Genomic DNA, 14,237 nt, shown 5'->3' with positions numbered 1-14,237 from the left:
CTTACTTCACTTGCTCTAAGTGCCTTTATCAATATCTATGTATTCAAAATGTTGTGCAAGCCTTAATTTAAGACCACACCCGAGACATACTTCATCCCCATTTTTCAGATATGGAAAAGTAACTTCTCCAAAACAATGACAAAGCCATGAATAAGATTTTTCTGACGTGCCAATTTCTCTACACCATGTGGTTTCCAGCTCATGCAGCACCATGAAGTGGTGGTATTGTATAATTTGTCAATCAACTAATAGCAATCTAATGCTGATGAGATAAATACTGAATAAGATCAGATGGTTTTATTAATATTTAATCCAATCTTGTTCAGCCAGAGATTCCACTGAAAATACTGCTGCTGGAAAGAAAGTCATAGAGAATTTTGGATTAAATACAGCTAAGTGGTAAAAATTAAAATACAATTTCCAGTATTTAACTGGAAAACTAAAAAAACCACAAAGGCCAACATACTGTTGCTGGGATGCTTTCTGAATTATACACCATCTCGCCGTTCCTGAGGGACTTCTGCACTTCATGAATGTGGTTCTTGATGTCATTCACAGTGGGGAAGAAGGACAGGTTATGTCTTTCTGGCACTTCGTCAGGCTTGAATAACTCTCTTTCCACATACTTTCTGTCACATGTTAAAGGACATTAAAATATGCATATATAAAATACACTGTATTATCTCCCTCTGTTATAGAGACTCCTACCCTTCCCTCCCCTTGTTCTAATGAGAAGACAAGAGCAAGCTAGATGATCTTCTGACTCAGTTCATCTGCTACAGCGTAGGGAACTAAAAACCCCCAATTTATTCAACTAACTTTAAAAATGACAACAGCTCTTAGCAGCTACTTATAATGAAACGGAAAAAGACAAAAGCTGGGAAAAATCGGTTCTCATGACATATGGGAAATATATTCAGTAATGCATCAGCACTGCCCTTTAGCTGCAAACCAGATTAATCAAATGCAGAAGTAGATATAGCACTACAGGCTGAGAACATGACAGGAAGTTCTGTACCTCAGTTGCTTCCTCACTGCATAGACCTGCTCTATTCCCTGAGACACCAGTTCTCGAATCTTGTCTGCTACTTGAGGATGAAGTCGGGAAGGCAGAATACAGTTCTCATCTCTAACAACTTCCTCCTCCTCCTCAGGAGAAGGCACAGAAAACTGGGAGGGTGAAGAAGGGAGGCAAGAAGTTTCCATTTCATGATATTGGTGGGCTTGCTGAGTGGGTAACTGTACATACCACCTGGCAAGAAGGAAAGAGTTTCTACACATAATTCTCAAGCAAAGGCAAAAAAACAAAGTCTCTTGGGGGAACAGTCTGACAATCAGAATCAACCTAAGTAGAATGCCTTAAGATTTTACAGCCCCTGAGCTGGAAGATAACTGCATTTTAGTGCTCAGTCTTCTCACACCTGTCAATGCAAAATAAACCAGCTCAATTCCCCAGATAATACAATCATTTCTAACTATTCCTTGCATGAAAACATCTGCTGAAGTTTCACAGCTTGGTGCTCAAGACATTTCCCGAATTAATACTCCAGAGCCACAGAAGTCTTATTGACATTGTGGGATTTTTTTTTTCCTATTGATATTAAGCAAGAGCCTTAATAAAATGACTAAAAAAAAAATAAAGGAATAAAGGAAACCAAGCAAATTACTGCTCTTTTTTGATTCATTTGTCAAGAGAAAGGAGAAAAAAAAAAAAAAAGAAAAAAGGAAGTTTTACCTGAGGACACCACCAGCATCTATCAAGTTCTTCTTCAGCATGTTGAATGCTTTCTCCTGCTCCATTCTTATGATTTTCTTGTCAATTTTAGGGTCAGTAGGAACCCTGTATTCCGGAAACTTCTGAACCTTTTTAATATAGATCCTTCCGGGGTGAGGATAAAAAAAAATAATTCTCCTTCAATACACTTGTCCTTAAGGGGAGGAGGCAAAACCCCACCTGCTTCATATCAGATATTAGTATAGGGAAAGTTCAAACAGTGTTGCAGGGTGTGAGGAATCCCAAAGAGAACTGTAGAATTGTTAAGCACACATCAACAGAGACTGATGCAGATGGATGCAGACAAAAACACTTGTGGCTGTCTGGAAGCCACTCAGCCAGAATGACTTGGTACCTCAACAAAAACATTCTGTCCCTCAGTATAACACCATTTCTGAAGAGGCTTCAGCCAGCCCGAAGCCAGAATTGAGCACACACACACCTAGATGCAACTGGTCAGGTAAATGCACTCTTAGGTCAGTAAGAACTGAACAAGCACCTAGGAGGATGCCCAAGAATAAGGCAAAAAAAACTTAGTGTTGGATAAGGAGAAAGTCCTCAGTGAACAGGAAGAACTGTAACTCCTTCAGAAAATAGGACATCTATTCTAAATCTAAGGATTATTGATACAAGCATAATTAAAAGCCTGAATGAAAAATAACAGACTATAAAGTTTTAAACTAAAAATGGTCACTAAAGGACACCACAGTAACTACATCCAGGTAGATAACAATTCACACTTGTGCATCATATCCTGATGTACTGCTACTTTGCATCCAGCCAACCTATCAAATCTCAGCCTTAGAATCATAGAATCATAGAATAGTTAGGGTTGGAAAGGACCTCAAGATCATCTAGTTGCAACCCCCCTGCCATAGGCAGGGACACCTCACACTAAACCATCCCCCACAAGGCTTCATCCAACCTGACCTTGAACACTGCTAGAGATGGAGCATTCACAAGCTCCCTGGGCAACCCATTCCAGTGCCTCACCACCCTCACAGTAAAGAACTTCTTCCTTATATCCAATCTAAACTTCCCCTATTTAAGTTTGAACCCGTTACCTCTTGTCCTGTCACTACAGTCCCTGATGAAGAGTCCCTCCCCAGCATCCCTACAGGCCCCCTTCAGATACTGGAAGGCTGCTATGAGGTCTCCACGCAGCCTTCTCTTCTCCAGGCTGAACAGCCCCAACTTCCTCAGCCTGTCTTCATACGGGCGGTGCTCCAGTCCCCTGATCATCCTCGTGGCCCTCCTCTGGACTTGTTCCAACAGTTCCATGTCCTTTTGATGTTGAGGACACCAGAACTGCACACAGTACTCCAAGTGAGGTCTCACAAGAGCCTTATTCACTTCCTTCTTCCCTCTAAATGAGTATCAACCTCAAGTTAAAGGAGACAAAGCTAAGAGCTATAGTGCTTATCAGCTACCACCCCCATACAGTACTCTGCCAAGGCTCACAGAAAGAATACTTTTTTAGGATGCCAAGCTGCCCTTTCAGCTTTATAGACAATTCTTACCTTGCTGGACAAGTGGCTTTGTACAGATGGCAAGAGGTGCCTTCCTGCTCACCAGCTTTTTTGGGCTGGAACCCTTTCCTCCTTGGCCCATATTGGCACTCCATTACAATGGCTCTGCTTCCTGGGAACAGAAAGTAATGCGCTCCATTTATTCAAACAACCACTGAAGTTATTACAGCAAAACAACACTAAATAAAAGATGAGAGTTACAAAACAGTTATTTGTTTACCATCAGACTCTTCAGAAGGCAGAGCACTCAAGTGTAGAAAGCATTCAAATACAGTACAAATGCTACTCTCACAGCATGAAAAGGACACAGACCATTTTTCAAAGCATTTCCCAACCTTACTACACCTCACAACACTCCTGCAGCATGTATGATGGTAAATATTGGATTCTGCCCTGCTGAACACCAATACAGGATGAACAGTCTTGCAAGTTATCAAAGTAGCACAATGCTGGTAACAAACATAACAGAAGCAGAATCCCCAAAATAACCAAGAAAATCCACAGCTGAAGTCAAAGGTGTACTGGTTTTGGCTGGAATGGAGTTAATTTTCTTCAACATAGCCAGTATGGGGCTATGTTTTGGATTTGTGCTGAAAACAAAGTTGATAACACAGGAATGCTTTAGTTACTGCTGGGCAGTGCTCAACACAGAGTCAAGGCCTTTTCTGCTCCTCACCCCACCAGTGAGCAGGCAGGGGGTGCATAAGGAGCTGGGAGGAGACTCAGCTGGGACAGCTGACCCCCAATGACCAAAGGGATATTTCACACCATATGACATCATGCACAGTGTGATATACTGTTTATAGCTGGAGTAAGAAGCAGGTGGATATTCCAGGTTTGTCCTCCCAAGTAACTGTTATGTGTGATGGAGCCCTGAGTTCCTGGAGATGGCTGAACGCCTGCCTGACCATGGGAAGTGGTGAATGAATTCCTTGTTTTGCTTTGCTTGTGCACACAGCTTTTGCTTCACCTATTAAACTGTCTTTATCTCAACCCACAAGTTTTCTCACTTTTACCCTTCCAATTCTCTTCCCCATGCCAGCAGGGGTGGGTGAGTGGCTGTGTGGTGCTTAGCTGCTGGCTGGAGTTAAACCACAACAAAAATTCAGCAGTTATTTCCAGCCTCTTGTCTTACATCGATATTTCAGGCCATGCTGCCTAGCAATTCTTAGCTGCAAGTCTGACCTACCTTATCTGCCAAATAACACTGTTTCAGTGTGGCATACACACACAAAAAAAAAATCAGGCAGGCTTAAACAAATACTGCTGAGCTACAAACTTGAAGCAAGTGACTTCATCCAGTCAGACCTCTAACAAAAGGTTAACAGGCACAGCACTGAAGTGATCAAGAAAGGAACTTCTTCCAAATTTCTTCCACATCATGTTCAGTCATCTTTGGTTATAATTCGTATATTCCAGTGCGCAGGCAAGGAGCTGCCTATACCATGTGATACAACCAAAACCTTTTAAAGTATCACAACAGCAACATAATATGTTTCCGTAAGATATCCAATGATTTATTGTTTTAGACTGACATTAAAAAATAAAAACAAAAATAAAAAAAAAATCAATAAAACAATGCAACTAAAGTTAAATTAAGAGAATTACGTATAACAAACATATCTTGTTTCATTTTTAAAAAGAAACTTAAAATTGAAGATCTACAATTGAAAAGATTTCAACAGCTGTCCAGCTGTCCTGGTTTCAGCTGGGAGAGCTAATTTTCTACCGAGTAGCTGGTACAGAGCTCTTTAGGCTTTAGTCTTGAGAACAACACTGATAAAACACCCTTGTTTTAGTTGGTGCTAAGTAATGCTTACCCTAATCAAGGACTTTTCAGGATCTGCCACTAAGGAGGGGGCCCAAGAAGCTGGGAGGGAGCACAGGCAGGACAGTTGACCCAAACTAGCCAAAGGGATATTCCATACCACAGAGCATCATGCCCAGTATATAAACAGGGGGACCTTCCAGGAGGCACTGATGACTGCTCAGGGACTGGCTGGGCATTGGTCAGCGGGTGATGAGCGAGCAGTTGTACCATGCATCAGTTGATGTTTTTTCAGGGCATGGGGTTTATTCCTTCCTCTCTCCCTTGCTATTTCATTTTAAAAAATGATTAACTTTTATTTTAGTTACTCAACTATTCTTATTTCAACCCATGGGTTTTTACCTTTTTTCAGATTCTCCTCCCCATCCCACTGGGGATGGGGGAAAGCAAGTAAGCAGCTGCTGGCTGGGCTTAAACCACTACAGAGCTTTAATTTCATTCTTGCTAATACAAATCTCAAAAAATTTGATGGGGTCCTTGTTTTACAAAAGTAGCAACTACACAAAATAGTTATTAACAATAAAGATTTTGATGATTACTGCCTGTTTCACACTATAGGGAGCTACTCAGCTTCTCTGTATTTTCCCACAGCTGAAGCACAGCAGGGCAGGTATTACAGACTGGTAGCACTTATGCAAAAGGGATAAATTCCTCGAGAACAATGCTTTTGTCCTGCACAGTTTAGAATTCAGTTACCTGGGATTTAAACTGCTGTTCAGTACATCATATTTACTGCCTCTGCTTTTCAGGTGGAAAGGATTTTTATGAATGCTTTTCATAGAAGAGTTATTAACTAAACCTAAACGTATTGGAAACACAACACATCAGATATATACGTTACCTCTCTCTGGGGGTCTGAGCAAAGCAAAAAAATATTAGTTTAATAAATTCAATCTCTATCAGTCTAGAACTTTAAAGGAAAAAAATAAACCAATGCGTGTTTTTGCTCTAAATATCTTACTGTGGGAAAACTCATCTGCCAGGCAGATCTAACAGGAAGCTAAAGATGCCTCAAAAGTATTTTGGGGAAAAAATAGAAGTGTAAGTTGGCTTGGATTTGTTCTTAGCTTTCTTATACCTCAGTTTATGGTTGAAGCTTTAAAACTGGTGCTATCATTTCACTTTTTCAGTTATTTTCAGAAAAAAAAAAAAAACCCAACCAAGCAAGAAAACCAAACTGAAACACATGCACATAACCTACATTCCAGTTATTGATGATCTCTATGGAACAATTAAAACCTGGTCATTTGATATCTGCATGAACTCTTTGTAATTTCACATATGCATTGCACGAGCTAAATATGCAATTCCCAACCTATGGAATCTGCACATTCATTTTAAACCCCAAAATCTGTCTGCTGAGGTATGCTGATGTTTATTTTATTCTTTTACATTTGTTTTTCTTTTTTTCAAGGGGTGCCATTTAAACAGTTCATTGGCTCGCATGGAACAAACTCTTCAAAGGACCTCCAAGTTAGGCAAGACTACTCAAATAAGCTCTTAACCTTACGAGAACTTTCACATCCTGATAGCAGAGATGGGACCTCCACCTAAAGATATCATCACAAAAACTCCCATCAAATAGTACTTCACTAATTTATTTCTCAAGAACAAAAGGAAATAATCACAGCAAAACATAACCCTGCAGTTTCAAGGAAACAAGCTCCTCCTGACTGTGTCACCAAAGAGCTCAAGCTGCTCTTTTTGTATGTTTACGCCTTGACTTCACCAGCACTAAGGAACACCATAAAGACCCTTCTTTATGGCCAGTTGGCACCCCATGTTGAAATTTTGAAAGCAATTATTAGAATAAAAGTTAGTTACCTGCATTGACAAAGGGGATCCCATCATATGGGACATACTGAGATTTCCACATCAACCGTGTGGCAGGTTTGGCTGGGCTTGGAGACTGGCGCGTCCCCCACACACTTTGTGTTTGCTGCTTGTGTAGCGTTAGAACACTCTCTAATTCTGTCTCGCTCACACAATAGCCGCGGTATGAGTCCCCAATTTTCTGCATGGAAAGGAGGTGAAATAATAGGATTATTCACCCAGATGACTGCTGAACATTGCACAAGAAAACAAAAGCAGTCAGGGACCCTGGCAGGTGAGGACACAGGCCCAGATTTTTGGCATGTCATCATATTTTTCCCCACACTATTATCCTTTACAAATAGATTTACCACAGGATCTAACACCAGAGCAGTCCCCCCTGAGGTCAGGAGGTTTGTCAGCTCTCCAAGACCCTAAATACACCAAGAACCCCTGAGAAGATTACAGTTACTGACCCTGTCTGATTTCCACAGGACAACTTCACTCCTGTTGTTTCCCCCAACACATACTCCAGTTGCTCCTAGACAAGTTTGTCTTAGACAAACCTTTTCACTTGACTCACTAAGAATTGCTCAAGCACTACAAATTGCCTATGCATCTACTTCAGCACACACACTGCACTGAGCTGGAGCAGAATCCATCTGCTTATACCACCAGTAATTGCCTCACCCGCTTACTGCAGTAACTTCAAATTGAATGCGTCACAGAACAGCTCCTCCAGTCTTCAACGCACTCTCAGTTCTCAACATTCCACAGAAACACAGCATACCAGATTTACCTTGTGCAGACTGATGATAGTTTCAGTGAATTCTGCCAAGCTGCATACAACTCCAGAAAAACAGCATCTAACTTGACTCAAAGTAAAAACCCCAAACAAACCCAAAACACAACAAAAAAAGCACAACTTGCTGACTTCGCAGCATCCCCTGTGACAGCTGTTCAGCTACTTGGAGCCATCACAGCTGGTTCAGTGCTGATCTACCAGAGCCCATCAGCAAGCAGAGAAAGCACTGGGAGAGAGGAGAGCTTTTCAGAGTTCTTAATGCCATGCTCACTTCTGTTCATATGCAGCTCAGGCTGACAAGAAGCTGGGAGTAACACTAGAGTAGTCTGCTAGCTGTCTTGCAGAGTATCTGTTAAGACAAATGCATGGTGAATGAGGACTAAACTGATGGTCTATTTTGCCACCTTCAATGACAGAGCAGCCTGTTGTTTAATACTGACAGCAAAAGCAGCAACAGTGTCTCTCCAAGACTATTATTACACAAATACTTTAGGGACAACTTTATAAAACCTGCCTTTTACCTAAGTAAAACATAATGTTTGTTGTTAGCAAGAGCTAAAGTCAACAAAGAACAGACAAGCACCTTGTGAATGAGCTGGGCCAGCACAGTGTTGAGGTTAGGTTAAGCCCAAAAGCAGAGGATTATGTATGCACCGGATGCATGAGTCATTCTGAGATATCAGTTGCTTGCTCTTCAGCAGCTCACAGCACTGCTGCAAGCATACTGCTCCAGCTACTACACCTATAGGCGCACTCCCACAGCTGTGGTGAGGAAGAGAAGTTGGCAACTGTTCAGCCAGAAATTATAAATAATATTTCTGCCAAAACTTGATCTGAAAAAAACAGAAGCAACAAAGCAGCCCGAGAAGTACCAGAAGTACCTTCTTTACAGAAACCTGGGATGGCACCTTTCACAAGAGGGATTACAGTACCACTCCACACAGGGAATAATGCATGACCAGCATTTTTTCTTTCCATATCTTATACCTGTCACTATAGATAGGTTATTGACCTTACCCTAGGGAGATGACAAGACTGATAAAACTGTTGTGATAACAGCTAAGGCACTGGCTCCTATTCTGGCTTTACTTCTGTGCTAGATCATTTTCCTAAAATTGGTGGGAGGGGAGTAGGAGGAGAAGAAAATCATACAGCACGTAAGATCCCTGCTCTCTAGGGGCTTCCAAAGCAGGAACAAATGGACAAATGAGACCATCTGCTCCAGAAAAATAAATGAACTTAGCTTTGTACAGTTGATATTAATTAATGTAGTTTTTAATGACACTACGTCAGTATGCTGATACATGCTAGAAATGCAAAAGATCAGGCCATTGAAAACTAAGTAGGTTATAGAAAATAACTATTTTTTTTAAATCCACTTTTTATTAGCAATTTAATTACCTTGAGGTAATCGGATACTCTCCAATCCTTTAACTCCAGTGAAACTTCAAGCAAAAAAGAGAGGCAATTCCTTCCCTCTCCCCTGGCCTCATCTCAGCAAGGGTACATAAAAGCTTACACTAAAGTACACACACCAAGACTGCAGTTTTCCTCGAGTGAGCTACAGCAGCAAGATACCAGAGGCATTAGACCGTAGGCATGGCAAGTGTGAGCCGAAGATTTCAAGGCAGTCAGCAAATCAATACCAAACATAGAGCTTAGTGCTAACTCTGAACAGCTGCAGCTTTTTTACTGCTCTCTGCCTGCAGTACTAACTGCCAAAGGAGCTACTGCCCTTTGGAGAACAGTACTGGCCAGCTCTCTGGGATGTATATATTGTATGAAATAAAAGGTCTATAGATATATAAAAAAATTATATATGGCTAATTTTTAAAATATTCTTATTTTAAAAATATTTCTAAGTGGTTACAGAAAGAAATTAAATTTTACAGAAAGAAATTAAAGTCGCCGCAACTGTAATTTTGAGTTACCGGTGGCCAACCCAACAGGAAAAACCTCAAATGGTAGGGGTATCTACAGAGTTGAATCAGCTAGAGAAAGCATGAGTTTTCCTTTAAAAAATATTAAGAGAAAGTAAAATAAACATCTATCAGGAAGAGCCTGGTGGCAGGAGGAAGGGGCAGGTGACCTCTCAAGAATCTTCCCATCTCCTTTCCCTTCCTTTTAAGTGATTTATGATGCATTTCAGCAATTGATAACATCCCATTTGTCAGAACAGTTCTCCGGACATCTAACAATATGCCAAGAGTTCTGTTTGGGTCAAAAGCCACCACAGGGAATAAAGACAGATCACATTGTAACAAAAGAGAAAGCAAGCACAGGTAACCACACTGGTACAAAAACAAAAAATCAAAAACCAACCCCAAACAAACCAACCAACCTTGAGAAGATCTAAAACAGAAATCCTTAGTAAAACATTGATATTAAGGAGCTCTAAGTCTCAGATTTGATCCTGGTGAGTCACAGATTTTGACTTCTGTATGACAACACAAACTAATACAAACACTTGCAGACTTAGGCCATTTTATTCTCAGTGGATCACTAAGGGCAACAAAAACCAATTTGCTCAGCAGAAGACAGCAGAGCTTACACTGTAACTCACAAGTGAACTCTAACACGACCAACAATGGCTTTTCCCAGCACTGCACAGCATCAAGATTTCAGAAGCATAGTTTTATGCTTCAGGAGCTGTTGACGGTCAGTTATTCTAGCATTCCCCAAAAAGGAAGGGATTCCATGGCATTTTATATGTTTAAATGTGCTGGCAGTACCAGCTAGTACCAGTAATATTTCATAGTATCAGGAAGCTTGAACGCAGCTTCTACAACTGTCAATTATTCTCTTCATGGAACAGGATCAGCATCTTAGAGCCAGATGATAAAACACCAAGTCAGAATTCTTTGCAGCCTACCTCACAGCTCCTGAGACGGCGTGCCCATGCAGGTGTATTTGGTGGCAATAGCTGGAGAGGGATGGGAAAGGGATCTTCCACTACCCTGAAAAACAAAAACATGTAGTAAAAGTCTACACTGACATACAAGAAAGCAACCATTCAGTCCAAACAGCAGGTAACAGCGAATCAGTGCACTATGTTGTCCTGGGTTCAGCTGCAAGTTATTTTTCTTCTTCTTTGTAGATGGTGCAGTACTGTGTTTTCGACTTCAGTCTGAGAACAATGCTGGTAACACTGACGTTTTCAGTTGTTGCTAAGTAATGCTTACCCTGATCAAGGACTTTTAGTCTCATGCTCTGCCAATGAGGAGGCGCATGGGAAGCCAGGAAGAAGCAGAGACAGGACACCTGACCCAAACTAGCCAAAGTGGTATTCCATACCACAGCACATCACGGACAGTATGTAACTGGGGGGACTTATCTGGAAGGCCCAGATGGCTGCTTGGGTCAGGCTGGGTTTCAGTCAGTGGTGGTGAGCAATTGTATTGTTTACAAACATCACTTGTGTTTATTGTTTTCTTTTCCTTTTCCCCTTTTAGTTTCATATTCTCTCCCCCTGTTATTTCCCCTATCATTATTGGTGGTAGTAGTAGTAGTAGTTTTGTTTTGTACCTCTGTTACTTGACTATTCTTATCTCAACCCATGTAATCACTTTCAACTCCTGGTTGGCAGTATCAGCGTCTCTTTGAAGTAATTTCAAAAATTTGCACTGTTATTTTAAGTGCACATCTACTGCTCTGGTCAGAATATATCCACCTACCTCTGGAATAGAGGTCCCTTAAGTGACTTTTCCAGTGCTCTGGCACATACAAAAGCTGCCTGCAAACACAGCTACAAATCACTCACTAGCACTGAGGGTTCACAACCTCTATTCTAAGGTCATTTTGTGATAACCATTGCAAAAACAAAGTGCAAGAAAGCAAAAGCACTACTAGCAGTGGATCAGAAATACTGTTCATCATTTTACCTCCTGACCTACCTGGTGGTTGTTTTTTTCGATACAGTGAGAGATGCCTGTGGATGTAGAATGTAACTGCTTCCACTGTCTGCTATAGCAGCCACCACTACAGTCTGCAAGTTCCCATCACCACACTTCCCCTCTGAAACATCTTTACAAAAATAAAACAGCCTCCTGGTTAATAACTGAACTCAGAATGAGGAAATAACAAGCTATGATTAAACTTTGTGTTGGAAGAGCAAGCATTTTGACATATGAAATAAGATCTCTAGATGATAAGGTAGCTTAACAGTTGTGAATCAATACTTAAACTCTAAGCACACATACAGAGATACACTTGATAAGGTTGTTTATCCTCAAGGACAAATCACGTTACTGCTAATGAAACCTTCCACAACCAAGCAAATAATCTGAAGAATGTGTACATTACTCTGCTTTACATTCCCACAAATCCTTATAGGACTGCACAACTATTTTGTTCAGCCACAAATCACACAGTGATTGCTTTTGAAATAAGAAAAAAGGAGATTACAACACTGCTTTTTACTTTGAAAGAAGGCCTAAACAAGTAAAATAGGCCTCTTGTAATTGAATCTTACATGCTGTTGGAACAAATGTTTTAGCCTTTCTTCATAACAGGGAGCAATGTGTAAGCCAAAAAATACTGTTAGAATAAAGCCTGTATATATAGCTAAACAAAAACATAATGCAAAACTGTAAAAGCAGGCATTTGATACTTTGGTCTCAACATAATGAAATAGGAGCTCTCGTTTTTTGTCCCTCTACTATGAAAGCTTTCCCCCCCCATCCTAAGAGACAGCGATAAATTACTGTCTAAATACAGAAATCACTCGACTAGAAAGCTTGTGCTGGGAGATTTGTAAGTGTGCACCTTGCATAAACACCACACTGGTTCAAAGCTCAGAGCACTGGTTCCTCTACACAGACATGCCCTTAAGACACTACAGTCTACTCTGAAGCCCGATGGTATTGCATGCATTACCACCATGTGCAGGCAAGCGAAACTCAAGGGCCAGCAGTCCATTTTCTTTCCCCTTTAATCTCCATAGTATATCACTAACAAGCCTTCTTGTCTGTCTTTCTAAGATCAAATAACTTCAAAGAGTTTTACACAGCAAGTCTTGAGAAAAACAAACCCCCCTGCAGAACATATATTCAAATACCACAAAACTGAGCTACTTGTGAAGAGGGAAAAGTGTTTAAGACAAAAGATCGCAATACAAAAATACTATTCATCATTGCCTTTTACTGCCTACAAAAAGTAGCAGCAATTCTGTAGTAACTAAAGGCTCACTGTCAGCTTAAAGTCACGCAAGACAACACTAACTAAACAGTGGTCTTACCCCTCTGTAAGAGCATGTGGAGAGGAAGAAAAAGATGAGCATTAGGTTAGGAGCAAGCCTTTCAATGCAAGGTCATGAAACCATATTCCAACTGCCAGTGAAAAGGGCTGGATCATGACTTTAATCTGAATTCTTTAATGTCCACCCATCATCAGGACTTGAGTCTTACCTTTGAGCTCTCATTGCACAGAAGCACTTAACTAGTCCTCAGATATGGAGAATTTTCTCAGATTTTGAGGACTTCATACAGAAAATGCAAAGACAGTTAAACTCCCCCCTAAAACCTTGGAAAGTTTAACAAAATGTGACAATCTAGTTCTTAATCTTATTATGTGAATGGAAACCAGTACACAGCATTTTGCCACCCAGCAAGGCTTGCAGATAAATAATCAATGCTTTCAGATTTCAGTATGTCCCTTTTCTAGGGAGAAGCTTAAAATTTGTGATTCTAGTTATGCATCTCGCCACATACTTAAAGTGTGACAACACACTGAGGGGAATAAACTTAGCAATAAAGTTAAAGTTACATCTCATTTTCTTCAACGGGAACTGAATTTCTACCTAGGAACTTCATTCCTGTCTTTGCAAAAGATGCATCATCACCAGTGATATCTGGAACAGACCAGAATAACATTAATTCTTCTACCTGCATTAACTACTTCACTCAAGATTAACTAAACAGTGGAGATTTGAAACTGATAGTACAGCTGTCTGACTTGGCACAAACATCCTTATCAATGGTAAAGGAGGCAAGAAGCAGTTTGTGCTTGATATCTCAATCTATCCACCATATATCTAAAGAGAGCATAACAGCTTTTACTTCATAAGGCTTTTGCCAAACAGAAAATGTGGTGTGCGGGGTGCCAGATTCATAATCAGAAAGCAAATTTAGTAAGTATGTATGTTTGTCTTTTAACTGATGAGGAAAGGAAACACATACAAACAAGATGCTTAAAAAGACATGATGCAGGATATGCTTAGTCACAGGAACACACACTCTCAAGTCCCACAGGTTAAACTCACCCTGTGTGCTGGTCACATCCAAAAGTTGACCTTGAGGAATAATCACTTGGGCCATTCCTGGCTGGGCAGTAGGGATGACATGCAGCACCTGTCCATTTTCTGACTGGCTGGCAACAATCATCTGTAAGGCAATCACACAAAAGTATGAATAGCATTAGTTTGTATGGCAATCATCAAGCAGCAAAACTGGGTTTGGTTATTACCAGAACAGGAAATATTTTGGTTGCAAT

At 40.6% G+C, this 14,237-nt stretch overlaps 1 protein-coding gene across 22 annotated transcripts in view; it reads right to left on the bottom strand.

The window, feature by feature from the left end:
• CARF (calcium responsive transcription factor) overlaps positions 1 to 14,237 on the bottom strand; it is a 39,682-nt gene that overhangs the window by 17,613 nt on the left and 7,832 nt on the right. For 21 of the 22 annotated variants that reach the window (XR_010610659.1, XR_010610662.1, XR_010610658.1 and 18 more), the window contains 8 exons: positions 14,008 to 14,128; positions 11,642 to 11,771; positions 10,621 to 10,705; positions 6,956 to 7,145; positions 3,295 to 3,415; positions 1,736 to 1,879; positions 1,019 to 1,252; positions 467 to 629 (listed from right to left, as the gene is read on the bottom strand). Coding sequence is in view for 16 of the 22 variants with exons in the window: in XM_065670085.1 (XP_065526157.1) it covers positions 467 to 629; positions 1,019 to 1,252; positions 1,736 to 1,879; positions 3,295 to 3,415; positions 6,956 to 7,145; positions 10,621 to 10,705; positions 11,642 to 11,771; positions 14,008 to 14,128 (1,188 nt within the window). In the remaining 6 variants the exon portion in view is untranslated. The remainder of the gene's footprint in view (positions 1 to 466; positions 630 to 1,018; positions 1,253 to 1,735; positions 1,880 to 3,294; positions 3,416 to 6,955; positions 7,146 to 10,620; positions 10,706 to 11,641; positions 11,772 to 14,007; positions 14,129 to 14,237) is intronic. The other variant, XM_065670091.1, reaches the window with a different exon arrangement.

This window comes from Lathamus discolor, chromosome 3 (genome assembly GCF_037157495.1).
Source record: "Lathamus discolor isolate bLatDis1 chromosome 3, bLatDis1.hap1, whole genome shotgun sequence".
Classification (NCBI taxonomy): domain Eukaryota; kingdom Metazoa; phylum Chordata; class Aves; order Psittaciformes; family Psittacidae; genus Lathamus; species Lathamus discolor.
Note: the sequence above shows the minus strand (reverse complement) of the source record. Positions and strands in the feature narration are given on the sequence as shown.